Here is a 27,532-nt window from a genome sequence, read left to right as displayed (position 1 = left end):
TAGGTTTCAGTCTGATTTCAGCACTTAACTTGCGACTGCAGGCAAGTCGCTCTGCCTTTCTGAATCTCAGCATCTGCCTCTGAAAAATAAGGGTAACAGTGGCGTCTTCCACACGTCTGATGTGCGGATGAATGCCTGAAAAACTTCTAACACGGAGCCCGGCATAGTGTAATTGGTCAGTAAATACGATCTATTATTATTATTCCCGACGCTGTGTCCTCATCGCCTCTCCACCAGGACAACAGGGACTGCTGCCGCAAGAGTGGAGCAGCTGCCTCCTCGGAGCCCCTCCCCAGGCTGCCGCGGCCCGCCACAGCCACAGCCCCTCGCGCTCCAGCCTCGTGGGTGGGGCGCGCGCGGGGGTGCGGACCCAGGGCCCGGCGGGGCGCTCTCGGTGAGTCCGGGGCCTCGCCGCGGAGGGCGGTGCCCGGCTGGGCAGGGGTCGGCGGAGGCAGGGGCAGAGCTCTGGGACCCGGGGACTCGGGCCCAGGGCTGGCGGCTGGCCGGGGCAGCGGGGCGGTAGGGTGCACGGAGGCCCGAGGGTCCCGCAGGGTGAGGCCCCCAGGCAAGCTGCGGCAAGTGTCGCCCGCGACGGGCTCGCGCGCCCGTGCCCGCGCGCGGCCCAAGATGGCGCCTCTCCGCGCTACCTCCCCACCCCCCCTACGCCCCGCGCGCGCCTCCGACGCTCGGGGCGCGGCCCCGCGGCCCGCGCGCTCCAGGGCGGGGGATGTTGTGATGGAGAAGCCGCCGCGGAGCCGGAGCCCCGCAGTCTGAGCCACCTCCGCCACCTGGGCCTGGGGCCTCCCCACGCAGGTAAGAGCTGCCCCTGCCCGGGCCCAGCTCTGGAGGTCGGATCCCGAGCCCCAGCAGTCAGCGGACCCTGCAGCCCCTTCCCTTTGGTCCCTGGGTCTGGGTCCCCCGGTCAGGCCCCATCCCCGCTGACGGTCCTTCCGCCGCGCGCATTCCGACCGCCGTCCTGTCCCTCCCTTGTAGGCTCCACCTCGGTCATCACAAGGCCCCCTCCCCAACCTTTACCTCGTGTCCTTCGGGGCTGGAGAGGGGCGAGAATGGGGTACACGAAGCGAGGGGTCGATGGGGGGAGGGGTGTGGGGGAGGGGAGGTCTAGGGCTGGGAATGGGACGTGGGGTGAGGTGGCCAGAGCCTTTACGGTTTTCTGCAGGGTCCCTGGCCTGCAATCTGTCAAGCCGCATTCAGTTGCCCTCAGCGACCGAGGGGTGTGCCCTGGGGCCGGCTGTGTCCCCAGCTCAGACAGGAGGCCTAGCACTCGCAGCAGCACTCATTAAGAGTAGTTTTGCTACCGCCAATTCAGAGGTTATTCCGAGCTGCCTGTGCATTTCTTGCATTCCCAGCCCTCCAGCATAGTCCCATCTCTCTCTACTCTTTCAAAGCCAAAACCTTGCCTACACTTGCTGTCTCCATGTCTCCACTTCCCATTCATTCTCAAAACCACTTCATTTGGTCTCTGTCGTGGACATCCACCAAAACTGCTGGAGCCAAGGTCACGGGAGACCTCCATGTGGCCGGTTCCAAGGGACACTTTCCTGTTTCCCCCTTTAACCTTGTAGTATATGCAGTGGTGTGCGTTAACTCTGCTGGAAGCATTTTTCTGGTTTCTCTTGTCCGGCATTGTCTGCTCCTTCATGGTCTCATTTGCTACCATCTCCTTCCCCTCCCTTTAGATGTTGGTAAGGCTCTTGGTTCTGTCCTGAGCTGTGTTCTTTTATTCTGTACTTTCTCCTCTGGTATTTTAGTCCCTCCCAAGTCTTCAGATTCATATAACTATATCTATATCTATATCTATATCTATATCTATATCTATATCTATACTGATTATTATTAAATGTATGTATCTGGCCCAGACCTCTTTTCTGAACTCCATATACAGCTGCCCTCATGACATCCCCATTGAATCAAGAGAAATTCCATACCTACAGATCCCAAGCTGAATTATCTTCCATGTGTTCCCTCTCTACCCTTCTTCCAAATCTATTCTTCCTACAGCTCCCAGAAATGGCTACTTTCCAATCAGTTATCCAAGCTGGATTCCTGGGCCACATTTTAGATTAACCTCTCTCCCTCATCTTCTGCATCTAATGTCACCAAATTCTGTCACATCCGCTACCTAAATATTTTTCAGATCCATTCATTTCACTCCATCCTCACTGCTACCAGATTTAATCTAGGCCAACACTCTTTTTCCCCCTCATTGCTCTAATAGCATATATTCTCTTGCCTACCTCCCATTAAATGCTCTCAACACAGTGTGATTTTTTTAAAAAATTGCAGTGATCTAATTATTTATTCATTCAGCAAATAAACTTTGAGCACCTTTTATATATCAGGTAGTATTATGCGCTGAAGATATAATTATGAACAAAATAGACTGCAATCTTGTCCCACAATCCAGGAGGGAATCAGAATAAAATGACAAGTGTAATAAATACCATGAAGTGGATGGTGCCTTGAGAATACATAAGGGCACAAGCTAAACTGGTCTGGGAGGTAGAGAGAGAGAGCTGAGGTAGACTTCTCTGAGAATGTGACATTTGAACTCAGATGTAAAGGTTGAGTTCAAGTTAGTTAGGCTGAGGGTTACCAGAAGGAGGTTCCAGGCAGAAGAGAAAAATCACATGCGAACACACTGTGGAAGGAGAGAGCATGAGGTCTTCGAGGAATCAAAAGAAGGCCAGTGAGGCTGAAGATGGAGAGGAAGGCCGAGACCAGTTTAAACCGAGCAGGACAGTTTAGGCCACGTTAATAATTTTGACCTTAAATTCTTTGTCCTTGGTGTGGATTGTGATGACAGTGGATGAAGAGAGTAGATGAAGTCCAGAAATTTTCCTTGGAGATAACATTATCAGTATCTGGGGATTGATTAAACGTAGGGGGTGGTGAGGGAGACGATAGTGTTAAGGATGGTACCCCTGCTTCTAATTTGCAAAACAGGATAGGTGGTTATATCCCTCCATGAACCAGGATTCTGAAAGAGGACCAGTAAGGGTGTGGGAGAGAGAAACATAAGCAGGCATATTTGAGAAGCCTTTGAGACATCCTGGTGGAGATGTTGAGTAGGAAATTGAATGTACATGTCTGGAGCTTGGATGAGGGGTCTGAAATGGAGATGTAAATTTGGAAATGGGCAGTATATGCCCAATGAGGTGACACCCAAATCTATGGACACGAATAAATACTTACATGGAATATTTGGTGAGAAAGAGAAAAGGGCATAAGAATAAGCCAGGAGAAATCCCAGTGTGTAACAGCTGGTAGAAGAAGGTGCGCCAGCATAGGGGTCTAAGAAGCCACCAGACAGGAATTAGAGTGTAGGCAGAAAACCTGGAGATGTAGCATGAGGAAGCCATGGATGAAAGTTGGATGAGAAGCAGGGTGTCGAGGGATGCTGAGAATACAACCAAGATTATGTGTGGGTTGGATTAGATGACATAGGGTTCTTTTGACCTTGGCAAGAGCTGTTACTGAGACGTACTGGGGGTGGAAACAGGATTGGAGAGGGTTGAGCAGTGAGTGCAAGGTGAGGAAGTGACAACAGTGAGTAGAGACAAGTCTTTTCAAGAAGTTTGCTTGAGCTGGCAGGGGGGAGAGAGAGCGAGAGAGAGCGAGCAGTTAGTTGCACTGGAGGAGTGTCAGTAAAGAAACATTCTGCATGTAAGTTGGTAGATAGTGGGTCCCACTGAGAAGGAGAGGTTGATTATATAGAAGAGAAAATGGATAAACAGTGGTATAAAATTCCTGGAAAGTCATGAAAGGAAGGAGGGAAGTAACAGAAGAAGCAGTTGGTCTTAGGAAGAAGGATGAAGGGATAGGTGTTGAAGACAGCAAGTTTGTGTTTGAGGACATCCCTCAACTGGTGGCTTCTATTTCCTCTGTGAAGGAGGATTGGGAGGTCTTCCTCTGGGAGCGAGGGCTAGTGCAGGGGGTGGTCCCAGGAGAGTTGTGCTCTTCTATCAACTTAAAAGTCCTTTCCTGGACTTTGCCTGGGTGGCTCAGTGGGTTGAGCCTCTGCCTTTGGCTCAGGTCATGGTCTAGGGGTCCTATTGAGGCCGCATCGGACGCTCTGCTCAGCACCCCGCCACCTGCCTCTCTGTCAACTTGTGATCTCTCTCTCTCTCTGTCAAATGAATAAATAAAATCTTAAACAAAAAAAAAGTCCTTTCCTCAAGTAGCTCTTTGCTGATGTCTGGGCTAGATAGAGGAAGACAGACTCTTACCCCTGTAGTGCCTTATTGCTCCCCATCGGTACTCCATCATTTATTCAACAAATAGGGAGTGCTCATCGGTGCCAGGGACTGGCCAGACACTGGCACTGTTCTGTACAGTAAGGGGTGGTTTCCCTGCTGATCTCTGTGCTCCACCGGGGAGGGACCATTGCTTTATAACTCATCACTCTTCCCCATGCCTGGCACAGTGCCTTGCAAATAGTAAGCTGTCAGGTTACAGGAGGCTTGACCTTGAGTGGGATGTGCCCCCCACCGCAGCTCCTTCAGGCTTAGCCGCCACTCTTTTAGCTCCTTTCCATGAGGGCTCCGCCCAGCTCCCTACCTTGAGCCAGAATCCATGTGGCTCTTTCCATCCTTTGAGAGGCTTCAGGTACACCAAACTCCAAAATGTGCCTCTTTTTGAGGATACTGGGCTGCTGGTCACCCTTTGACCACAATAAGTTAGGTGATGGCTCCACACAGTGCCTTGAGCCAGGTACCTAGGCTTCAGTGCTATTCACAACAGAACTTCCTCATTTCTCCCTTAGTACCTTCTGCCCTGGTGACCAGGGGGACAGGGCTGTCCTGGAGAAGACCTGGCTCTTCAGCGCCCCAGCCTCACAGTGTGTGTGTCTTTCCCAGATCACACCTCCAAGTGCTAAGGAGGTCAGTCCTATCCTTACTTCCTATAAGCCTGGCTGCATCAGAGAAGGGCTCGTCATCTCCATGATCCTCTGCGCTTGCCAGCCACAGGTCTCCCACCATCCTGACACTCATGGAGATGCCACCGTGGAGCAGCCTTTGGGCCAGCATGTTGGCTTACACTAACTCCCTCCCTTCCTTTTCTCCAGATCTTGGTCCTCGCTGCTCTGGGATTCCCTGCCTTCTTGGGTACACTTCATCATTCTCCATCACCCTCCCTAACACTCCCGTTGCCTTCTTTCAGCCCACAGGGCCACACAAGCTTATCTTGGTGTCTGCTCCAGCCTCCAGATTCTGAGTTCTGAGCCTCCGAATTCCTCTTACTCTATGTCTGTCCCCTCCATCCTTCCTTCGGTCCACCCTGAGGGCCCACGCTGTGGCACATGCACAATGCACACTCCTTGGTAATGGGAATATGAAGTTGAGTAAGACACAGTCTCAGGTGTTTGGTTGGAGTGGGGCACCGGCTATCGTGAGACATGGAGGAGGGACTGGTCCCCTGAGCATGAAGAGGGAGGACTAAATAGGAAAGGCTCACTGCTTCGGAGCTGTGCTGCTGAGCCAAGTTTTGAAACATGAGCAGAGGTTCTCACATGGGGAGACAGGATTCCAGGTTGGGGGTGGGGGGGAGAGCACTGTAAACAAAGAGCCAGAGCTGTTAGGGTGTGACATTTTCTCGAATCTGCCACCCTTTTTGAGGCTGGAATGTCAGGTGTGAAGGAGGCAGGGAAGGGGGAGGAGGTCTGAGAGGTCATAGGAATTTGCTCAAGGAGGCTCCTGCTAGTGTGCACAGCCCTTATCCTGAAGGCAGCAGTGAGCCATCTGAGTTTTCCAAATGGGGAGTGACACAATCTGGTTTCCATTTTTGGAAGATTACTGTGGTTCTAGGTAGTGGCAGAGCTGTTTATTTTTCTCGTTTATGCCAGTGACCATGAGTTTGCTTATTGCCCAGGTGGAGCCACACCAAGTGCCCCAGCAGTTCCACATGAAGCAGACACACAGACAGGAACATTTTTTCAATGCATGTCACAGATGTGCGCACAGAATTGTGCTAGGGTCTGGGAAGGGAGGCAGGATGGAAAGGCGTCATGCACTCCACCTGAGAGACAGGCAGCCTAAAGCTGTGTTCAGGGCTGAGAGCTATAGTGAGGTGCAGAGAGAACCAGGGCTGGGGGTCAGGGGGAGAAAGAACTCCTCAGTGGGGTTTTGGGGTGGGGAGAGAACTCTCAGGTGAGAAATAGGGGTAAAAGAACCATACAGTGGGAGTCAGAGAGAGAGGTGTGCAGCAGTGAGAGGCAGGCAGTGAGGGAGAGTTGTGTGCTGGGGACAAGGGTCAAGGAGACCTTATGGGAGGACTCAGGGAGGGCATGGGGGAAGTGGACAGCAGGAGCTAAGGGGGCCAGGATGAGGGAGAATTGGGTAGTGGTTGGTCGGGGAGAATGGCCGGCGATGTGGTGGCAGTGAGGGTCCAGGGAGTAAGCACTTTACAGTAGGGGTCAGGGAGGGAGGAGAGTAGAGAAATGGAAGGTAGGAGAGATGGGGAGGATGCAATGAGACCTTGATGGTGGGATCACTGGGTGATGTGGCTGGAAGGACAGGTAGGCAGAGAAAGTGATCCTCAAAGGCTTCTAGTGAGAGGGGTCCAAGGAGACAGGAAGTGGGGGGAGGCTGTCACTGTGGACCAGAAGATCCCCTCCCATGAAGGGCAGATGGGATTTGGTTGGGCCACCACGAACAGTGGTTGAGACACAGTAACGTGGCCCAAGTATGTTTTCTGAAACTGGCAGAGGAATGCTAAAATCAGGCCTGGAAGAAATAGGAGGGCCTTTCAACAAATATTTATTGAATTCCCATTCTGTGCCATTACTGTGTTAAGCTCTAGGCATATGGCATTGAAAAAAAGAAAAAATCCTCCACCATGGAACTGAAATTATAGTCATGAGGAGACAATCATTAAACAAATAGTAATAATAATATTGGTAAATACCTTGACAGATGGTTCTAGGCACCAGGGAAGGTTTGGGTGTTGCTGAGAGAGGGCATGGGGGCATGCAGTTTTAAAAGGGTATGAGGAAGGCCTCACTGAGAAGGTGATGTTCAGATCAAGACCTGAAGGCCTGGAGGGTACAGGTCAAAAGCCCCTGCAGTGAGCCACCAGACATGGGACATTATAGGGTCTGGGAGATGGATTGGTGCCCAAAGTGAGGTACCTAATAGAAACACTCATCAAAATGTAGTTTCATCCAGCCAAAGGAGCCGTGAATTGGAGCTGATGGTCCTTCCTCTGTGACCTTCCTTCCCAGGTCCATGCCCTTGAGAGATGGGTCTGCAGCTCATTCTCTCCTATTCTCACAGTCCCTAGTAAGGCTGGGCTTCAGGGCTGATTGAGCCCAGTGATTGATGATGATAGGAATACTGCCTGGGGAGCTCACACTGGGACACTGTGGATAGTAGCATGGCAAGAAGAAGGGGGCAGCCAGTGTCCAGTGTCCAGAGCACATGAGCCAGTCCCACAGCAACTGGGTCCCTGGCACAGTAAGCCCTGCTTGGATCAGCTGGGGGTGGGGACGCACAGAGAGCCATTGTGTGGAGGCTCTGCCGTTGGGAGTGAGGGCAGAGCAGGGGTTGGCTGTGCTGGCTCAGAAAGCTCAGGACTGGGGCCCAGGGGAGACTGTAGACCTGGCTGTAGCCTTTGGTGGAGATGGTGGTTGAGTGGGTGGTGGTGAGAGGGGACAGGAGTTAAGCCTAGTCGTTGTCATGGGAAAATAGCTCCCAGGACACAGACTGGTGGGTGCTGGTCTGCTGAGCATGAGGGAGTCGAGGAGGTATAGAGCACAGCCTCAGGCAGATGTAGGGGTGCTGCTGTTCCCACCTGGAGGCTCAACGCGGTCTCCTCTCCTCACCCGCAGGATCTGCCAAGGCCATGTCTGTTCCGTCATCACTGAGCCAGTCGGCCATTAATGCCAACAGCCACGGAGGCCCCGCTCTGAGCCTACCCCTGCCCCTGCACGCTGCCCACAACCAGCTGCTCAACTCCAAGCTGCAGGCCACGGCTGTGGGACCCAAGGACCTGCGCAGTGCCATGGGGGAGGGGGGTGGGCCTGAGCCAGGCCCTGCCAATGCCAAGTGGCTAAAGGAGGGCCAGAACCAGCTCCGGCGGGCTGCCACAGCCCATCGTGACCAGAACCGCAACGTGACCTTGACCCTGGCAGAGGAGGCCAGTCAGGAGCCTGAGATGGCACCTTTGGGCCCCAAAGGCCTGATGCACCTGTACTCTGAGCTGGAGCTCTCTGCCCACAATGCGGCCAACAGAGGGCTCCGAGGATCTGGCCTGATCATCAGCACCCAAGAGCAGGGGCCGGATGAAGGAGAGGAGAAGGCGGCAGGGGAGGCCGAGGAGGATGATGAGGAAGAGGACGAGGAGGAGGAGGAGGAGGACTTGTCTTCTCCCCAAGGGCTGCCTGAGCCCCCGGAGAGTGTGGAGGTGCCCCCCAGACCCCAGGCCCTTGCCGACGGTCCCCGAGATCACAGCAAGAGTGCCAGCCTCCTGTTTGGCATGCGGAACAGTGCGGCCAGTGACGAGGACTCAAGCTGGGCTACCTTATCCCAGGGCAGCCCCTCCTACGGCTCCCCGGAGGACACAGGTACCTTATGGAGCTTGACATGGGGAAGATGGGAGGGCAAGAGGGCAGAGGTCAGGCCTCTCCAAATCAAGGCCAGGGCCAGCCAGGGCATGAGCCACAGAGCCCATGTCCTCAGTCCTCAGCAGGCCATAACTGGGTTTTCCTGAACAAAACTATTCCTATATTCAGAATGTTTGCACAAACTGATAGATCCATCCATCGTGGACGCTGATGGATGGTGGACTTGTTGCATTTAGGGAGCACTTTCAAGGTACTGCCCTCTGCTCAGCGTTATTGTACTGAATCCTCATAATTATGTTGTGAGTCTGATACTATTATGGGGCCTGTGCTACAGATGGTGAAAAGTCAGCCTGGAGAGGTTAAGTAGCTTTCCCATAGTCACAGACATTCTGTGTTTATAGTGGAACTGTGTTTAGACCCGAGTTCTTAGCCCTGCTTACCCTGCACTGGTGCATGCGGCACAGTGAGCCACGTGCACGTGAGCCAGCTTTTACCAGGCCAGGTTTGGAGGCAACAGCACCTCCCCACGCAGGTCTACCCAGAAAGACTGAGGTCAGGGCTTGTATGCAGAGCACCACTCAAGGCATTACGAGGATACCGTTTTGTATTCTTTGTATCAGGAATAGAATACTGACTAAAGGTTAGGAAATAAAGGAAGAATAAATAGATCCTTTGTGGGGTAGGACAGGAGGAGAAAGTAGAAAGTAGGTATTAGGACTCCAAGGACTGATCATTAAATGTGTCCCATTTAAATAAATTGAGTCTCTGTCACGTAGAGATGCAGACAGAGTTGAGGAACAGAGGACAGAGATGATGGGTCATAGCTACAAGCCTGGAGTTCTGTGGATTGGAGTCTAAGTAGAGCCTCGGAAGGACTCTGCTGTGCCCCTGGCAACAGACACCGTACCAAACCCCAAACTGGGGAGCCTTTGCAGGGGAGCATGCAGTTCATGGAGCCATGGAGCCAAGAGCAGTGCATCATCCCCTTTCCTTTTCCAAAAACTTATTATGGACATTTTCAAACATCTACGAAAGTGGAGAGACTAGAATAGTGAGCCCAGTTTACCCATGATGCAGTTTCAGCAATTATTAGCACATGACTAAACTTGCTGCATCTATACCCTGATCTACTCCAGGCCCTAGCCTAGGTAATTTTAAAGCAAACATTCAAATCCGTAAGTGTTCACCCATGCATTTCTAGAAAACAAAACTCTTAAAACATTCCCCAGTACCATTATATTGCATACAAAAATTTAACAGTAATTCCTTAATATTGTCAAATATCCAGTGTTTACGATTTCCCAGTTGTTTAATAAATGATCCCTCACTCTGCTATTTAAAAAGTTTTGATTATTTTGAATCAATAATCAAGTATTCCTAGACCTTTTGATGGTGGACGTGTATCTCAAAATTTCTCTGAGCTGTATGTTACGCTTCCATCCCTCTGTCTCTCTTTATTTCTGCTTGCAGGTTGTTGTTGTTTTAAATCGGTGACACAGGGTTATTTGGCCTGGGTTTTCCATGGTCTGAATTTGCAGACTCTGTCCCTGTGGTGCCATCAAGCAGGTTTCTCTTCCCCTAGATTTCCTGCAAATTTGGGAGTGTGTTCCAGAGACTTGATCAGATTTGGATTTGAGAGTTTTTTTGGTGTTTTGCTTTTGCAAGGACACCTCATAGGTGGTATCGAGTGCTTCCATCAAAGGCAAAGTCTGATTGCCTCTCTTTTCTGTGATGTTAGTGACTTTCCATGGTCATTGCTTGGACCTCCTTTGAAGGGAGCAGCTGCTGCTTCACTCTGTTTATAGGGTTGGGTGAGGGGAAATGTAGTGGCAATGGAGCCAGTTCATGACACTTTTCAGTGTAAACTAAAAACTGGACACTGATGTGAAATATCTCAATTTCTAGATATTAACAACCAACTCTGTTTTTTGAAAAAGCACCATGCAGGCCATACAAAGTCTGACTCTTGTATTGGTCTATCGGTTGCTAGTTTACAGACTCTGCCCTAGCTTGGGGGGCTGGGGGTTTGAGTCAGAGGCCAAATACTGGAGGGCGTGATTGCTCAGAGGCTGCTGGGATGGTCAGTGCAGTAGCTGCACCTGTGAGCCTCCTGGGAGAAGGAGGCTGGAACTGCTGAAGAAGTGGAAAGGGCCTGCTGGGCATGGGGATTGACCTCAGTGAGAGGCGATGGCCAAGGATCAAGCTCTGGTGGAGACTCTGGAAAGTGGAGGGAGTGGTGTAGCCTCAGCCTGGGGAAAGGGTCCAGTCACTGCTTACTCCTTTGTAATTGTGGTGCCATGATCCTGAAGGCCACGGAGAAAGTCTGGGCTCATGTAGGAACGGAGTAGAATTGAGCAAAATTATTTTCCCCTTCCCAGCCTAGGATCTCCACAAAGTTTTTGATTGAATAAGTGCCTGAATGAATGAATGAATGAATGAATGAATAAGTGAATGAGTGAATGAACTTAACTACCTGTGTTGGGTTCATACTTGGTGTCAGGTCTTGTCCTAAATGCTGAGAAGGCATACTATAGGGGACAGAGGTTCCTGTCCTCATGGCACTCACAGTCTAGTGAGGGAGACAGAGATAGACAGGCGGCTCTGATCAGCGTGGTGAGCACTGGGGTGGGGAAGGTGCAGCAGGGTGACCCAGCCCTGCCTGTGTGCGTGATGCGGGAGAGGGGGTGGGTCAGTTTTAAGGCACGACCTTTACATGTATCCCTGAAGGAGGACTGGGTGATATAGTCCAGTGAAGATTGAGGAAGGGAGGCTGGGCTTGGAGAGGAAGAGGGGCATGCCACGCAGGGAGAGAGAGACAAGGGGTGGAGGGTGATCAGAGATAAGGTTGAGAGGCAGAGGTTAAGGGCTGAGAACAGCACACAAACCCAGGAAGGAGTTTGGGTTCTAACCTTAGGGCAAGAGAAAACAATTAAGAGTATTAAAGTGGAGAATAGATCAGTATTTTCGAAAAGTCATGTGGGCTGTAATGTGCAGTCCAGATTGGAGGAGACTAGCTGGAGGAGGGAGCCCACCTGTGAGGCTGTTGCAGCGATCCAGGGAAAAATTGCAGGTAGTAGCTTGGACTCCTGTAGTGACATGGGGATGGAGAAGAGGAGAGAGCATTACGTGATTCACTGACTCCCGAGCAAATGACTACATTGGTTTCACCATGAAGACATGCGTGGATGGATGAAAGAATGATACACAAACCTTTAAATCCGTGTGTGAGCGCCTGAATGAGTTGACGCAAGAGGGGAGATGTCCATTCTGGAATAAATGTGTGCATGAGGCGGCAAAGGCCTGAGTGGGGCTCTGCTTGGAGGGAGATATGCCAGGCTCCAGAAGGGCCTCCCAGATGGTTGGGGAGAGAGGAGGAGAGCGGCCCCTCCAGGACAGATCGGAAGGATGACGCTCTTTGAAGCAGGAAGGTACAGGCTAACAGGGATGGCAGATGGATTGGTGTTCGTGACTCAGTCAGAAGACGAATTGGTCCCCAGATTCAAGAGGTGTATGATCCTTCATGAAGAAGGGTGTGGCCGTGGAGGGCACGGTTGCCCTCGGTGCTCGTGTTCTCGGAAGATTTGACAGGAGAGCCCTGAAGGTGATAGAGGGTCCCTGGGAAAGAGTGGACGTTCTAAGTCCCTGGGGCGTGAGGAAAGGGGAGGGTGGAGGGAGACGAGGTGGTAATGGCTACCTAGAAGGCTGGGCAGGCAAGAAGAGCCCCTCCTCTGTGGGCCCACCTCATTTGCAAACAGGATGGTAAGACATCTTGCTGAAATAACTCTCCCATCAGGTGTGCAGCCACCTTGGGTAACCACACCTGCTCCCAGCACCCCTGTGCCTGGTTGCCCAGCAGCCTGGGTCTGGGGACTGCCTGTATCCTCAGTGCTGCCTCTTGGACCAGTCAGGATTCCTCGTTTCCCTGGTAACGGGAAGCACGTCAGCAGTCTGGGCGCTCCCAGCCGGCCTGGTGCTGCGGTTGCCGAGGAGACGCTGCAGCCTAGCTGGGCCCTGGCAGGTGAGGGGGGCTGTTCTGGGAAGCCCTAAGCCCATCCTCAAGCTTGCTGGGGCCCAGCCCTCAAGGCTCACTTTGGGGCTCAAACTGCAGGACAGGTTCTGGGCAGGGGAGGGATCCCTGGGAGCCCTGAAGCCACACCCTTTTTGTGCTGAGAGCTCCAGGCTTTGCAGAGCCCCAGGTGGCTGAGGTATTCCCAAGGTGCTGAGCTTCCTGGTGTCCCTAAGACTAGGTTTGACTGTGGTGCTGTGGTGCCTGTTGTGGGGTGGGATGGAGATTCAGGATTGGGGGAGGGGAGCCAGGATTAGAAAGAAGAGATGTGAGCAGGAAGGGCTGGGGTCTTATGAGGACCCTCCATCCCCACGCAAAGGAGGTCCCCTCCCATGGTGGTCCTGGCCCCTCCTTAGTGAGCGCCAGGTGGGGGAGGATCTTGCCTGGCAGGCGCTCTGCCCTGGTGAGAAGGGGGCGGGATGAGCTTTTCTCTGCAGCCCAGCACCAGGCTGTGAGCCCAGCTGGCTGGGCTGGAGGGGCTGTGAGGAGGGAGGGTGGAGGCAGGAGGGGCTGGGAACCAGCGCCATGTTCTCCCAGGACTTCTTCCTGGCCATCATCCTGCAGGACAGCAGCCCAGGTGAGGGGTAGCCCAAGTCTGGGCTTGATGTGGGCTGGGGCTGGGTGGGGAGGAGAGGCAGAGGAGGCAGAAGCTGGCTTACGGAGCTGGAGTGGTGTGGCTCTGCTAGAAGAAGAGGGGTGTATGTCACAGGTATGTGTACATGTGCAGAGAATGTTTGCCCGCATCTGTGTGTGCCAGGGGTTAGGGTATGAGTGTCTGTGGTATCTGCACACATGTGGCAGAGGTTGACTGAGTGTACATTCACTGTCTGGGTGGTACCCACACATGTGTGGGGGGTTGTTGTGGGTGTGGCTTCTGCACACGTGTGATGGGAGCTGAAACATACAACTGTGTGTGTGCATACCTCTGCGTGTGGTGTCTGCCTTAGGCTATGGCTGGAGTTGGAGTGTGTGTGTGTGTGTTTGCCCTTGCTCATGTGTGTGCATCTGACTGTGATACCTGATGTCTCTGCGGGTATTTTCTGTGTGATGGCTGCACAGGATCGTAGTAGGGCTTGTATGTGTTGTGTATCCTAATGCACACATGTGTGCGGGAGTTGCTGATAAGTCCGTGTACTTGAGAGATGGATATCCATGACAGGAGGTCAGTTAGGGTCACCCAGTCTCCTTCCCTTCTCTCTGCCTCCCTCCTTCCTTCTATGTGGGCACATTAGCCAGAAGCAGGGTCCAGGAGGAGACCTGAGTCATGTCCCCGGCTGGTGGTCCCCCATGTTGTGAGTCCAGACTGCAAGCTCTAGAAGGAAGCAGGAACCTTGTGTTGGGGCCTTCCCTCATCTCTTCCTCTTCACCATGGGGTCTCCGCAAGAGGACTGGGCATAAGTACCTATTGTCTGCTTGTTGGGTGGGCAGACCCTCATCAGTCCCCCTACCCAGCAGATTCCTTCTGGAACCCCAACGCCTTCGAGACGGATTCCGACCTGCCGGCTGGATGGATGAGGGTCCAGGATACCTCAGGGACCTACTACTGGCACATCCCAACAGGGACCACCCAGTGGGAGCCCCCGGGCCGGGCCTCTCCCTCACAGGGGAGCAGCCCCCAAGAGGAGTCTCAGGTGAGCTCACACGCCTATTGTCTTTTGTCCAAGGGTGGAGGGGTGGTGCTGCTGGAGCCAGACGAGCCACCCACTTATCACTCCCATCCCTCTTCCTAGCTCACTTGGACAGGCTTTGCCCACAGAGAAGGCTTTGAGGATGGAGAATTTTGGAAGGTGAGGGGACCTGCTTCACAATGGGCAAGGGGGAGAAGGGACATCATTTTGGCCCTGACCCCTCTCTCCCTTTCCCAAGGATGAACCCAGTGAGGAGGCTCCTATGGATTTGGGACTTAAGGACCCTGAGGAGGGGACATTGCCCTTCCCAGCTCAGAGTCTTAGGTGAGTGGGAAGGCATGATAGAATGTGCTGGCAGGGGAATGGATCTCTCTGGGAGGGACCATAGGACAGCTTCATGTTCAGGGATCTGTACCAAGTGTTACCATCTTCCTCCAGCCCAGAGCCATTACCCCAAGAGGAGGAGAAGCTGCCCCCACGGAATGCCAACCCAGGGATCAAGGTTTGTTCAAGACCAATGCCCGTTCCCCAGGTTGGGGCTCCTCTGTGTGCAGGAGACCCCCTGTGTCATGTTCTGGGGGGGCATCTCTGGTCTCAGGAAGCTCTCCAGGTCCTGAGTTAGGAGCTCTTCCAGTCTTAGCACAGATCCCTGTGTCTGAGCCAGAAGCATGTCAGAGTCTAACTCAGCCAATCCAGCACCTTGGCAGGGGGTCCATCCAGGCTTGGCTCAGATGCTTTCTTGTACTGGCAGGGGTCTCATCTGAGACCATCCCCCTCCCACCAACCATATCCTGTTTGGGGAGCTTTTCAGTCTTAGCTCAGAACACCGTCCCAGCTGCCATGTTCTGAGTCAGAAACTCCTCTGCTCTTAGCAGAGAGCATCCCGTGTTGGGGGGGTCCTCCGGTTGTACCTCCCACCCCCTCTTCTGTGTCTGGCAGTGTTTCGCCGTGCGCTCCCTAGGCTGGGTGGAGATGACCGAGGAGGAGCTGGCTCCTGGACGCAGCAGCGTGGCTGTCAACAACTGCATCCGGCAGCTCTCCTACCACAAAAACAATCTGCACGACCCCATGTCTGGGGGCTGGGGGGAGGTGAGGGCTCAGCTGGCGGGTGCGGTTCAGTGGAAAGGGAAGGGAGCTGTGAGAGAGAGAGAGCGTGAGAGAGCTGGGTTGCCCAAGCGATGACTGGGGGAGGGAGGTGACAACCCCCGCAAATGACAGCCTGGTGAGATGGGTGTGCAGTCCCAGGTGGTGGCCTGGGGAGATGGTTTCTAGCAGTGACCAGATCACGTAAAACCATATCATGTAAGAGATGACAGACGTGACTCGAGTAGAGTGAGGCCTGCAGGGCGGGTGGTCTCACACCAGGGCCAGGGGCCCAGAGCTGTGGCTGACCTCCCCTGAGCTGGAGGCGGCAGAGATCGGCCACCTCCCCAGCTGGGGCTCCACTGAGTGCCTGCTTCCTGGGCCCACAGGGAAAGGACCTGCTGCTACAGCTGGAAGACGAGACACTAAAGCTGGTGGAGCCGCAGAGTCAGGCCCTACTGCATGCCCAGCCCATCGTCAGCATCCGCGTCTGGGGCGTCGGGCGGGACAGTGGAAGGTGGGAGATGGGCTGGGGATCCTCGGGTGGGGGTGCATCCAGCAGTCAGAGTGGGGGCCCTCCTTCCTAACTCTATTCTTTGCCTCTCTTGTGCTGCCGGACCCAGAGAGAGGTACTTATGTCTAATTTACCTTGTCTGTTCCTCTTCCCACATCTGGACCAGATGCCTCAAAGCACCGAAGTTCCCCTATTCTGCCCTGCCCCTTCCTGCCCGCTGTGCTCGCCCATCTTCCCCTACCTCGGCATGCTTGCCTGTCTATGCCCCAGCCAGAAGGCGGCACCCACAGGACACCAGCCCAAGGGCAGAAGCCCTGAAGGAGTCGCAACGGACAGGGAGGGCTTGGGTGGGGTAGGGATGACACCTCACACTGGATGGCATTGGGAGACACTGAGGTGCCCCTCCCCCAACAGGGACTTTGCCTACGTAGCTCGCGATAAGCTGACCCAGATGCTCAAGTGCCACGTGTTTCGCTGTGAGGCACCTGCCAAGAACATCGCCACCAGCCTGCATGAGATCTGCTCTAAGGCACGGCCCCCTCTGCTCCCTGGACTAGCTGCGTTTGCTCTACAAGGATGTGGGTGGGGTCATTGAGTGGGGGTGGGGGACTCCAGGGCACCGGAGACCTAACAGACTCTCCCTTGCTCCTGCCCTCCTCTCCTCAGATCATGGCCGAAAGGCGTAATGCCCGCTGCTTGGTAAATGGACTTTCCCTGGACCACTCTAAACTGGTGGATGTCCCTTTCCAAGGTCAGTGCCACAACCCTGCCAGGTCCAGCTCAGCTTTGTCAGCAAAGGTGAAGTGACTCAGGAGGAGGCACAAACTACTACGTGGACATGGGCACATGGAGACTAAATTCTTTGGATCAAATAAGCCAAAGGGAGATGGGGAAGTGGGGGAGGTAGGGCCTTGGCTGGGTGTATATCCAGCTTATGCCCTGGTGGTGGGGACTGAGAGTGAGCAAGGTCTGCCACCACGACTGATCCCTCTTTTCTTTCCCACAGTGGAATTTCCAGCACCTAAGAATGAGTTGGTACAAAAGTTCCAAGTCTATTACCTGGGGAACGTGCCTGTTGCTAAACCTGTTGGTATGTGTGTTCTTCTTCACCCAGGGACCACCACTTTGATACCAAGGCTATGCCCACCCTCTGCCCCTAATGCCTTTTTTTTACCAGACCTTCTTCTTGCTTGACGTCACTCTGCCCTTTAAAATGCATCCCAGCTTGTTGTACCTCTGTCCCATCTGCACTCTGTGTTCTGCCTATAGTAGCAGTTGGCATGCCTTCACTGAGTTTGAACCAGTGAACCAGGCACATCGGGAGATGCACTATTGCATCCCATGGAGAAGCTTTGATTGGTTTGGGAGGCAGGTCTGAGATGACTGTAAATACCAGGTAGCAGCTGGGAGCTGGGTTTGGTACTGCAGTGCTAAGGATGATAGGCTGTGAGCATCCAGAGAGGAAGCCGTGAGCATAGTTGTGACATGCTTTATTGCTTGTGAAGTACTTCCTTATTTGTTATTTAAGTCTTGACAGTCCTGTCAGGTTGGGATTATGGTAATACCCATTTTGTAGATAAGGAAACTGAGTAGAGCCTGTCTGGTTGTCTCATATTTCCAGTGCTTTCACAGTACCTGTTATTTATTTGCTCATTCACTTAACGAATTCCTATGAAGCCCACCTTGGGCTGGGTCTTGGGAGAACAATGGCCACAGCTTTCGTGGAGGTTACAGAAGGTTACAGCAGAAAAAACCAGAAAGCAAAAAAACAAAAACAAAAAAGGAGTTAGTCAAATAATCATATTAATAATAAATGTCTAATTATTAACTGAGTTATTCACTGAAAGAAAGTAGCGAGGTGCTATAAAACTATGTTGGAAAAAGACTTTCTTGGGAAAGTGACATTTGAACTGAGATAAAAAAAAATGAATGGGAGCTAATGGGATAAACGAGATGGAGATAGGAATAAAGCAGGGGAAGAACTCTCCAGGCAGGATGAACAGTGTAGAAGAGGACCCTAGTGGAAGGCACTTTGGTACTTCAAAGACATTGAGAGAAAGCCACTGGGGCCAGAAGAGGCTGGGAGCTGGGTGGCACTCACACCTTATATGATTTCAGAGGCCACATTAACCATTGGTTCTTCATCCTGAGAGCAGCAAGGAGCTATAGCTGAGTTTTCAGGAAAGCACTTGGCATAATCAGATTTGAATTTTGTAAAAGCTGGCTTTGGCTATACCATGGAGAAAGATGTTTAGCAGGTGGAGGTGGGTGTGAGGAATCAATTCAGAGGATCTTGGAGTAGCCATGGCCGATAAGAAGAGTATCACGGAATATGGTGGAGCTGAAGAAGAGTGTGCAGACTCAAGAGGTGTTTAGATAATTAAAATCAACAGGTCTTGGTGATTCACTGACGGTGGGAGGAGAGAGGGAGGTATTCAGGCTGACTCCTGACTTCCTGGCTTTGGGAATTAACGGATGGTGACACCATTCTCTAAAGGTAGCAGACACTGGAAGAAGCCAGTTTTGGTATGGAGATTGGAGTTCAGTTTCAGACATACCAAGTTTGATGGGGAAGCTGAGTAACAAACTTGGGTTAGCAGTTGGATTCACAGAGAAGCGGATTGGGTTACAGATTAAAGTGTGGCATTATTGGGTTATAGAGGTAATCAAAACCGTGAGTGTGGCAGCCCACAGTGAAAAGAGAAATGAGGCTAGGCCTAGCTTTTAGATCTTCCAGCACTTAATGGACAGAGAAATTATAAGGATTGTGAGAGCAGAAGGAGAGAGAGGGGGAGGCACAAAAGAGGCCACTTCAAGAAGTGGTCAGATATCATATCAAAAGATACTTAGGAAGAGCTCAACTGTTTGGTGGCTGGATAAATGAACAGACAAATGCAACAATGAATGAGACCTGCCTCAAATGACATGGCTAGGAGATGGTAGGCCTAGGACTCAAACCCCGGTCATCTTTAATTGTCTGCTCTTCCCCTCAAACCATGCTGACTTTAATGACCAGCACCTTATATCCTATAAGGGAACCCATCTTAGAAAGGGTGGGGATTGAGCTGGGGTTAGAAAGATGGCCTGGATTTGCGGAGGGGAGTTGGTACTCCAGTTGGATTCAAGGCAGTGCCAGAGACATGGAGCTGGGGGTGAGAAAATCATGCTTAGGGAGCAGGAAGGAAGCTTGGCTGACCTCTACGCCTTTGCTTCATTTCTTTCTCTTTTCACCCTCAACTTCCACACCCTTGTTGCCTCTTCTAGTTATTCCCCCTACTCCCCTGTCCACCCACCACCTCATGTAGGTTCTCACTATAATGAGACAACTGTCTGCGATCCTTGACTGCCCCTCTGCTGCCCGTTACCTCGACGGGTCTGCTCTATTGAGTCTTTAAAGTTATTTACTGCTTTGTCTCATCTCTCTTTTTAACCTCTAGGAGTTTAACATTGGCTCCTCATGAGGCTGCAATATTGATTCATTCATAAATCATTCATTTATTCAACAAGTGACTATTGGATGCCTGCTCTGTGCAAGGCACTATTCTAGGTTCTTGGTACACATTAATGAACAAAACTGACAGATTCTTGCCTTCAGGTAGCTGACATTCTAGTCAGGAGAGACAGACAATAATGAAATTACATAGTATGTTGGAAGGCAACAATTGATATGGGGGAAAAAAATGCATAGTAGAGTAAGGGGGATTCGGAGTGCAGGGCTAGGGGTCAGGGTAAGTTTTTAATCCTGAGTTGTCACCAAATATGGCAGATTGTTTCTAGGCCACAGTGTTCCACTACTTTCCCCACCTCAGTGCTGATCCATGCTCCAAGGCCAAGCGCCACCCCCACGCCCTATGAGCTTATTAAATGGTTTGACTTTGATATCTTGTTCACACTTACAGTCTTTGAGATTTTCCACTGACTGGCATAAATGTCAAACACACCCTTGCCAATCGGACCAGACCCACTCAGGAACTGCCTGTGTTTTCACCCGTCTGTGGACGCCTAGTTTACTTGGTTATACAAGTTTGGAACGCATTGGCCAGTATTGCCTTGAGGGTGTCTTGCTCAAGTGTCTGGAATTCCTTAAGTAGATAAGCCCTGTGCTGGGACTGGGGACACAGAGATGAAATAAACTTGCCTTCTGTCCTTGGGATGTGCTAAGAGTTGTCCCAGCAACATTCCCTCTCTGCCCTGCAGCAGGGAAGGCTTCCTGGGTGGGGCCTGGGTGAACCCTGAAGGAGGAAAATTAGGAGTTTCTCACATAGTCTAGAGGGAAAGGGCACTCCAGATAGAGGCTTTTTCACAGTTACTGCCTGTGTCCCTTGAGGGCATACTCTTCTTACTTTGTATTCCCCATCTGCCTAGCAGGGCATTTGCCAAGATTAGGTATTAATAAATGCTACATAAATCATTTGAAGCTCAGGGAGCAATACAATATGAGGCCTGACAGCTCAGATGAGGCCAGTTTTTGGAGGACTTGCATGCTTGCGAGGGGAATTGGGCCTTGATCCAGCCAAAGGTAAGATGAGCAAGGCCAAGATGAGGGAGGGCTTTTGAGGAAGTTATTTGTCCTCTTCCTTGTCCTCTGCCCACAAAGGGTCCATGTGGTCTGCTCCTCTGGGAGCCCAGAGGCCCTGAAAGGGGCGAGATGGCCCAGGAATGGACCACAGAGCTGCATGTCTTTACATTGGCCGTTTCTTCTAACCTCTTAGCTGTGAAGGTAAAGACAGTAGGTCACACATTCATGAGTAGTGCAGGGACCAGAACCCATGCCTCTGCCATGCTATTTGTTGCTTCTGCCTTGGTTCTCGGCCGAGTGCAACCAAGAGTGAAGTATTTAATAGCACTTTGAGGTATAGGAAGCCACTCTTTTACAGGGGGATGTTGATTGATCTAAAAGCTACAACTGTCCTTTTAGCACATTATAGAAATTACAGAAATTTACTGAATCCAACTAAGATTTGACAGTCCTTCTAATTCTGAAAATAGAAAAAAAAAAGAAGGAGCAGGGGAACTGTAAACTTCAATTTCCTTATCTGTAAAATGGTGATAAAAGAATCGATTGTTGTGAGGTGTGCATGGGATTGTGCACTGTAATGACTGGCATGCACTGCCACACACACAAATCAACATACCTCAAGTGGATATAGAACAAAACAAAGGTTGTCTTGGGAGAGGAGTGGCTAATACGTGCTGATTTGGGAGTTCTTGTGGTACGATGCAGTAAATGTCTGAACATGGGTGAACACTGAGAGCCAGGATAAGGGGAGGTCAGAGCTTAGGTGGGGATCAGTTCATTTTGAAGGTTGAAGGAAGAAGCTGAGTCAGGTGAAGAAAGCTAAGCCTAGGATTCAATATAGAAGAAACCAGAAAAGTGCTAAATCACTGAAGCCAAGGAGGAGGGTACCAAGGAAGGGATACCTGTGCAGCTTTATACAGCGCTGTGGACTGGTCAAGTGGGGATGGAGCAAAGGCTCTGGGTATCCTCTCCCCACTCCTAGTTGTGTCATATTTGTGTCCTTATCTTCCAGGAGTGGATGTGATAAATGGGGCCCTGGAGTCAGTCCTGTCCTCCAGTAGCCGTGAGCAGTGGACCCCAAGTCACGTCAGTGTGGCTCCTGCTACCCTTACCATCTTGCATCAGCAGGTAAAGACTGGGGTGGGAGAAGGCATGGCTGTGCTTTGCCATGGAGGGGAGCCTGGGGTGGTTGAGGAAGAGCTGCCAGTAAGGTGGATGTGCCCAGTGGAAGAGAGGGTTGGGCTGTTCCTTTCTAACCGGGTTCCATCCCTCCAGACGGAAGCAGTGCTGGGGGAATGTCGGGTGCGTTTCCTCTCCTTCCTGGCCGTGGGCAGAGATGTCCACACATTTGCATTCATCATGGCTGCCGGCCCAGCCTCCTTCTGCTGCCACATGTTTTGGTGTGAGCCCAATGCTGCCAGCCTCTCAGAGGCTGTGCAGGCTGCGTGCATGGTAAGTGGGTAGGGTGGTGGTGTGATGACGCCCACCTCACAGGGGGCAGGCTGGAGAGTGACTGCCCCACCTGCCTCTTTACAGCTCCGCTATCAGAAGTGTCTGGATGCACGCTCCCAGGCCTCCACCTCCTGCCTCCCAGCACCCCCTGCTGAGTCTGTTGCCCGGCGTGTAGGGTGGACTGTCCGCAGGGGCGTTCAGTCGTTGTGGGGTTCCCTCAAGCCCAAACGCCTGGGGGCCCATACCCCCTGAAGCCCTCAGTTCTCCTTCCACCTGCTTGCGTTGGGTCCCAGGGAACTCAAGGGTATGGGGCAGGGAGGGGCCCTGGAGGCTATTGTTAGGCCTCAGCACCACCCCCCTCTGCCCACCAAAGTGGCCCCTCCCCAGTAGCTGGGGTTCCCTGCTTAGGGGCTGGGGAGAGAGAGACCTAATCCCTGCAAGGAAGTGACAATACTGGATTGATAAGGGGAGCTAGAAGCAAAGCCAGCCCCTGGCTCTCCACCCCCACATTTCAGGTGGAGCAGGAGGAACTGGTCTAGGCCAGGCCCCATCTTGGTAGGGTCTGGCAGGGGCAGGAGGGGACTGGTTCAGGCATGGGTCCCCTCCCCCCTGTTCCATGAGCACCTCTGCTGTACTGATATCACTAATAAAGTCTGTCTGCCCTGCTAAGCCGTGTGCCTTCCTGTGCCTGCATTACATCATCACCTGCAGTACCCTGACCCCTCAGTTAGGCTCATATTCCCAAAGCCACCATGCCCTCCCTGCTTTATTTTATTATTATTATTATTTTTAAAGATTTTATTAATTTATTTGAGAAAGAAAGAGAGGATACACAGGGGGAGGGGCAGAGAGAGAATTCCAAGCAGACTCTGAGAGCAGAGCCCCACTCAAGGCTCTAATCCCACGACCCTGAGATCATACCCCAGCTGAAACCAAGAGTCCGAAGGCTTAACTGACTGAGCCACTCAGCTGCCCTGCCCTCCGAGCTTTAAAAGAAGTAAGTGGGACGATCACAGAGGGGTCTGGAGTCCATGTCTCTTATCTTTATGTTAATAGCCTGACAACCAGGCGACAGCAGCAGTACAGGGTTCCTGGCTGGCCAGCACAGCTCCTGTCTGATCTGCTGGCACAGTGCCAACTTAGACCTTAGCTCCACAGCCATGAACAACAGTAGTCCCAGGACAGGCCCAGGCAGAGCAGCTGCCCCTTCTTTATCTAGCCAAACCAGCTCCATGAAAGAAGGTCCTGTTTCCCTGGAGTGCTTGGGGCTCAGATGCACTTCTTACCACAGCTACCATGTGGGGTTTTTGCTCCTTTTCTAAGATTTCCACTTTCCCAGCTCTGGGCCCTGGGGGTGCTAGCAGAAAGGTGGCCTTGGCTGCAGGCTCTGGACATCCAGGAGGCCTCCATCTGGCACTAGATGGCGACATAGAGCAGGGCTGTCAGAGCGAGCAGAGAGCTGGGCACACAGAGTCGTCAGGCGGCAGGGCATGCCACAGGGCTCTGAGGGCGGGTGGCCCTTATGGTAGAGAAACCAGAAGGTCTGGAACAGTTGCGTGTCACCCCGCATGCGATACACTAAGTCATGCCAGGCGGCAGGCAGTGCGTTGGGCAGCCCGTAGGTTTCTCGAGCCCTATAGAGATGCTGCCAGTGTGGCGTGGCTCCTGGTTCATTAGCCTGGGTCAGGTTCAGGATGTAGGTCTCATGATCCAGGACCACATGAGAGCTCCCCGGGTAGTTGCCATCTATTTGGTAGACCCGGTAACCTGCAAGGAGGGAGAACTGACTGGAGAGGGAAGGAGCCAAGGCCACTCCAGGGAGGGGTCACATGTCCCACCTGCCCTTTGCCAGCCTTGGCTCCAAGTCTGTTTCTGCTTCCTCTATCCCACCAACTTCCTCTATCCTAATAGCTCCCTTCCACCTCACTCACCAGGATTAAGGCCGATGTAGGTGGTGGCACTGGGTGCCAGGAAGGCTACAGATAGCGGCCGGCTCAGGGTCTCCTCGTCATAGAAGACTTCAAACTCATCCACGTGGGTGTGGCCAAAGAACTGACCAGCCAAGGTGTTCTCATACCTGCCAGAAGACACTAATTATATTCAGAAGGTTCTAGGGATGGGGAGGAAATCTGGGGAGATGGGATGCTTCTTTCTTCACACACTGAACTAAGAAGCCTCTACCCCAATGGAGCAGCAGGAATAAGATGCTGAAAGGAATTTCCAACCTTCATCCACCCCTCTTCCCACCTCCCTCCTACCTGGCTACTATTCGGTAATAATTCCAGCTCCAGCTCTTCAGGCAGTGCCCCGGGGGAATGTGGCCAATTATATGTACCTGCAGGGAGAGTTAAGGAGGGTTATCAGGGATAATGCCCCTCTATTTGCTAGGTGGGATGCTGCCTGATTCATAAGTTGTTCAATAAAGCCAATTAGATCTTTTAAATAAATAAACAAGTAAACAAACAAACAAATTATCAGAGCAAGGAGGGGTTCAGGCAGCCCTGGCCAGGAAAAGTTGGTACTCATTTCCCACAACGGCCGGCACTGCTGGCCAGAGACAGGGAGTAGATGAAAGGGCTTCTAAGAGGGACCAGGAGGCGAACTCCCAGGGAACACTTATTGGGAGCCTCAGAAAACCAAGCTTCTCTGCTCACAGGTGTTCTGGCTCTAGATAGGAGTCTGGTCACAAAGGGCCTGCTTCTTTCCCAACCCCCACCAGCAACTACTACACCATGTTCTCACCACTTTCCCTCACCTTGTCTCCTCGATCCTCAGCAGCCTGAAGCTCCCCAACTAGCCACTGGAGCTGTCCAGCGGGATCTGTGGAGTTGATCAAGAGCCAGAAGTTCTCACGGGAACAAAAATTCATATTGAGAGAGATGAGACGGAGACCAGGACGTGGGGAAAGGGCATAGAACCCCCCAATTCTGAAACAAAGTGAATATGAAGATCAACACTCATTCATAATCCAGGTCCTGCTCACCCAGTCCTGTGCTAAGCATTTGGGTAGAAGGCAGAGGCACACAGGACTTCCACCAAGAAGCTCCCATTCCAGCTGAAGACCAAAAAACAGTACTGATTGTAGGGCCCATGTGACTGAGATGAAGGGGCTCAGAAGGCTAAGGGCTCTAGGAGTTCAGGGAAGAGATAAGTGAGCTAGAATGGGAAAGCCCTTCACAAGGAATATGATCTGGGCCTGGGAAAGTTGGGATGTTAAAATGGGGGGTGCCAACATTTTAGAGAGGGCCAACATGAGCAAAGACATGGAGAGGTTATGCTGTCAGCCCTGTGAGGGTGGGTGTCTGGACATAAGGGTAGGGATGGAAGCTAGGGTCAGAGGTGGGGGAGGGCCAGTGAGGAGAGCTGACTCATGATAGAATAGTTACAGGTAATGCCCAGATCTTCTACTCCCTTCCCTATCATCCACCTTTCTCTTCTTGGGTTTCCATGGACCTCAGCTACCTGAGAGTGTGAAGGGCTTCAGCAGGTAGCCAGGACTCCCACACCTTGGCCATTGCCTCATAGAGCCAGCTGGAAGAGTAATTGCCCTCTATGAAAGGGGGAGGGAAGCCATTGACAGGTGTACTCTCGTGGTTGCCCACAGCAGGGTACACAGGCACTGGGCCCAAGAACTTCTTCACAAGGGCTGTGACAGTGGTCAGGGCCCGAAGCTGGTCCTGACGTGATTGATGCCAGACGTTGTGGGCGGGGATGTCTCCTGTCCAGTACACCATATCAAAGGGGCCAGCAGGGCCCAGCCCGCTCAACAGGCTCTCCAGGGTCCGCAGGGGCAGGTCACACTTGCTGTACTCGCCCCAGTATCCAGCACCTGGGCGGGAGGTAGGTGGCAGGCCAGAATCCTGGCGGCAACACAGAGGGTTCTCACAGTCAGGGTCTGTGCCCTCCAGGTAGTCATGATCCCAGTGCAGGTCAGTGAGGAAGAGGATGCGACTGACAGGGGCGCCTGGGGCTGGAGGTTTGGGTGGTTGTGGGGAAGGCTTTGGTACAGCTGGCAAAGAGATGTTCCAAGATGAGAAGATGTCCCAGTGCCCACAGGTGTTGCCCAGGAGCAGACCACAGGCCTCAGATGGGCTCAGCACAGAGCGTGTCCACACTTCCACCATGTCATCTTCAAAGAGCTGGACAGCTGACTGGCACACAGTAGGCGGTGCTATCTTCAGCAGTTTGCAGAGCTTGGTGGCCATGGAGCCCATCCAGGCCACACTGGGCTCCTTCTGTAGTGGGAAGAACCAGTGATGAGAGGTCAGAGGCAGCACAGGAAACAGGCCAACCCTGGCTACCACCCTTTGTACCTCCATCTCCAAACTGGGGCCAGGCTGGCCTCAGTGCCACTGTGAAGAGACCTCAGTGCCTCCCACAGACACTGCCTCCCACAGACACTGCCCTGTGACTCAGGCAGCACCAGGCCAATACCTCCTCTTCCCCTCAGGAGGCAGTGGCATTTCAGGCCTTTTGCTTACCCAGCTGGCTTTCTCAGACACTGTCTGCAGAGTGCCCTGAAATCTGGGCTGGGTAGTATGTCTGTCCACAGTTTGGGGCAGGCCCTGGAGAACACTGCAGAGCTCAGTGACCAACTAGCACTCATCATAATCCCATCAGGGTCAAGACATCACTATCTAGTCCCACATGCCTGGATGTTTCTGAATTCAAGTCCTTGTTGAGTAACCGGTACAAGGTCTGGTGCTCTGGATTAGAGGTGCCAAGTTTAAGGCACAGGGGATTCAGTGTCAGATGTACAGGGAAAAAAGTCCCAGCCCTTCCCCTAGCCGCCAGCTGTGTGCCCTTATGCAAGTGACTTCACCTCTTCCAGACTCTAATCATTTGTAAAATGAAGATAACAACTGTAATGAACACCTCACAGGTTTGATTTAACCTATATAAAATGGCTAGCACAGTGGCCGGCCCACAATTTGCACTCTTTCCTTTCTTCACAAGGTCACAGTGGAGGTGGTCCTGGTGTGTAATCATGGGTGTCCCTAAAAAACAGCAAATCCGGTGAAGGCCTGTAGATAGATGCCAGCCTTCCCATCGGGTTTGCTTTTCAGGACCCCAGGCCCAGCACCTCCCTCGCCCTTGCCCCCACCAGCGCTCCCCTTGGCTACACCATCACAGCCCTTTTAAGCGCTCACCTTCAGCCCAAAGTCGATGGCGGTGAACAAGCCTTTGCAGACTGGGCAGGTGAGATTCCACCACCCAAAGGCGTTGCGGAGCTGGGGCACTAAGCGACCGAACCTGGCGGGATGGCTTTGGGAGGGAAGAGGGTGGGCCCCGGCAGGGGCCCAGAGAATCAGGGAGTCGGGCAGGGCCAGCGCCAGAGCTAGGCCTATCCACAGGAGCCTCAGTCTGGGGGACCCCCGGGACCGGTCCGATTCCGTCTCCCCGCCGGATCTAGGGTGGCCCTGGCCGGGAGATACTCCGTGGCGGGGCATTGCCCGAGTTCCTAGATAGGCCGCTTCGCCCGTCCGTGTCCCGCCGGTCTAGGCGCAGGCTCTCAAGGGGCCGAGCAGCGCCAGAGACAGCTGACCAGCCCCCGCTGCAGTCGGGGGACTGCTTCGCGTCCAACCGCAACGCAGCTCCACCCCTTCCTCTTCCTCTGCTCCCCAGCAGCTGACAGCCGCCGCTGCCAAGAGTCCTGTGAGCGCCGGGGAGGTGGAGAAAACCCAGC

At 52.7% G+C, this 27,532-nt stretch overlaps 2 protein-coding genes across 7 annotated transcripts; one reads left to right on the top strand and one right to left on the bottom strand.

Annotated features, from left to right (window-relative positions):
* Positions 1-246: 246 nt before the first annotated feature.
* On the top strand, positions 247-22,515 carry APBB1 (amyloid beta precursor protein binding family B member 1). 5 transcript variants are annotated; one of them, XM_059134664.1, is made up of 14 exons: positions 247-394; positions 7,850-8,584; positions 14,103-14,281; positions 14,381-14,437; positions 14,517-14,602; positions 14,717-14,780; positions 15,218-15,367; positions 15,751-15,878; positions 16,290-16,404; positions 16,542-16,626; positions 16,882-16,965; positions 21,407-21,522; positions 21,670-21,846; positions 21,931-22,515. In XM_059134664.1, exons 2-14 carry the CDS (start codon positions 7,864-7,866, stop codon positions 22,096-22,098), a joined length of 2,130 nt encoding a protein of 709 aa, XP_058990647.1. In that variant the 5' UTR covers positions 247-394; positions 7,850-7,863; the 3' UTR covers positions 22,099-22,515. The 5 variants fall into 5 exon arrangements, with proteins under 5 accessions (XP_058990647.1, XP_058990637.1, XP_058990655.1 ...); XM_059134654.1 differs by lacking the exon at positions 247-394 and adding an exon at positions 467-813; XM_059134672.1 differs by lacking the exon at positions 247-394 and adding an exon at positions 471-813 and having other exon boundaries at positions 14,106-14,281.
* Positions 17,349-27,492, bottom strand: SMPD1 (sphingomyelin phosphodiesterase 1). Of its 2 annotated transcripts, none has more exons than XM_059134714.1 (6): positions 26,997-27,492; positions 25,309-26,081; positions 24,602-24,773; positions 24,105-24,181; positions 23,778-23,923; positions 17,349-17,591 (listed from the first exon to the last, which is right to left on the bottom strand). In XM_059134714.1, exons 1-6 carry the CDS (start codon positions 27,294-27,296, stop codon positions 17,545-17,547), a joined length of 1,515 nt encoding a protein of 504 aa, XP_058990697.1. In that variant the 5' UTR covers positions 27,297-27,492; the 3' UTR covers positions 17,349-17,544. The 2 variants fall into 2 exon arrangements, with proteins under 2 accessions (XP_058990697.1, XP_058990688.1); XM_059134705.1 differs by lacking the exon at positions 17,349-17,591 and adding an exon at positions 22,870-23,613 and having other exon boundaries at positions 26,997-27,489.
* Positions 27,493-27,532: the final 40 nt, after the last annotated feature.

Source organism: Mustela lutreola, chromosome 1 (genome assembly GCF_030435805.1).
Source record: "Mustela lutreola isolate mMusLut2 chromosome 1, mMusLut2.pri, whole genome shotgun sequence".
Taxonomy (NCBI): domain Eukaryota; kingdom Metazoa; phylum Chordata; class Mammalia; order Carnivora; family Mustelidae; genus Mustela; species Mustela lutreola.
The sequence above is the reverse complement of the archived record's forward strand: the minus strand, read 5'-3'. Positions and strand labels throughout refer to the sequence as shown.

Coding starts and splice junctions, on each gene's coding strand:
- APBB1 (XM_059134664.1), top strand. CDS start 7,864: ATGTCTGTTCCGTCATCACTGAGCCAGTCGGCCATTAATGCCAACAGC. Junction 14,781..15,217: donor ATGCCAACCCAGGGATCAAG/GTTTGTTCAAGA, acceptor TGTGTCTGGCAG/TGTTTCGCCGTGCGCTCCCT. Junction 16,627..16,881: donor GGTGGATGTCCCTTTCCAAG/GTCAGTGCCACA, acceptor TCTTTCCCACAG/TGGAATTTCCAGCACCTAAG.
- SMPD1 (XM_059134705.1), bottom strand. CDS start 27,296: ATGCCCCGCCACGGAGTATCTCCCGGCCAGGGCCACCCTAGATCCGGC. Junction 26,082..26,996: donor CCATCGACTTTGGGCTGAAG/GTGAGCGCTTAA, acceptor TTCCCACTACAG/AAGGAGCCCAGTGTGGCCTG. Junction 23,614..23,777: donor CTACATCGGCCTTAATCCTG/GTGAGTGAGGTG, acceptor CCCTCCTTGCAG/GTTACCGGGTCTACCAAATA.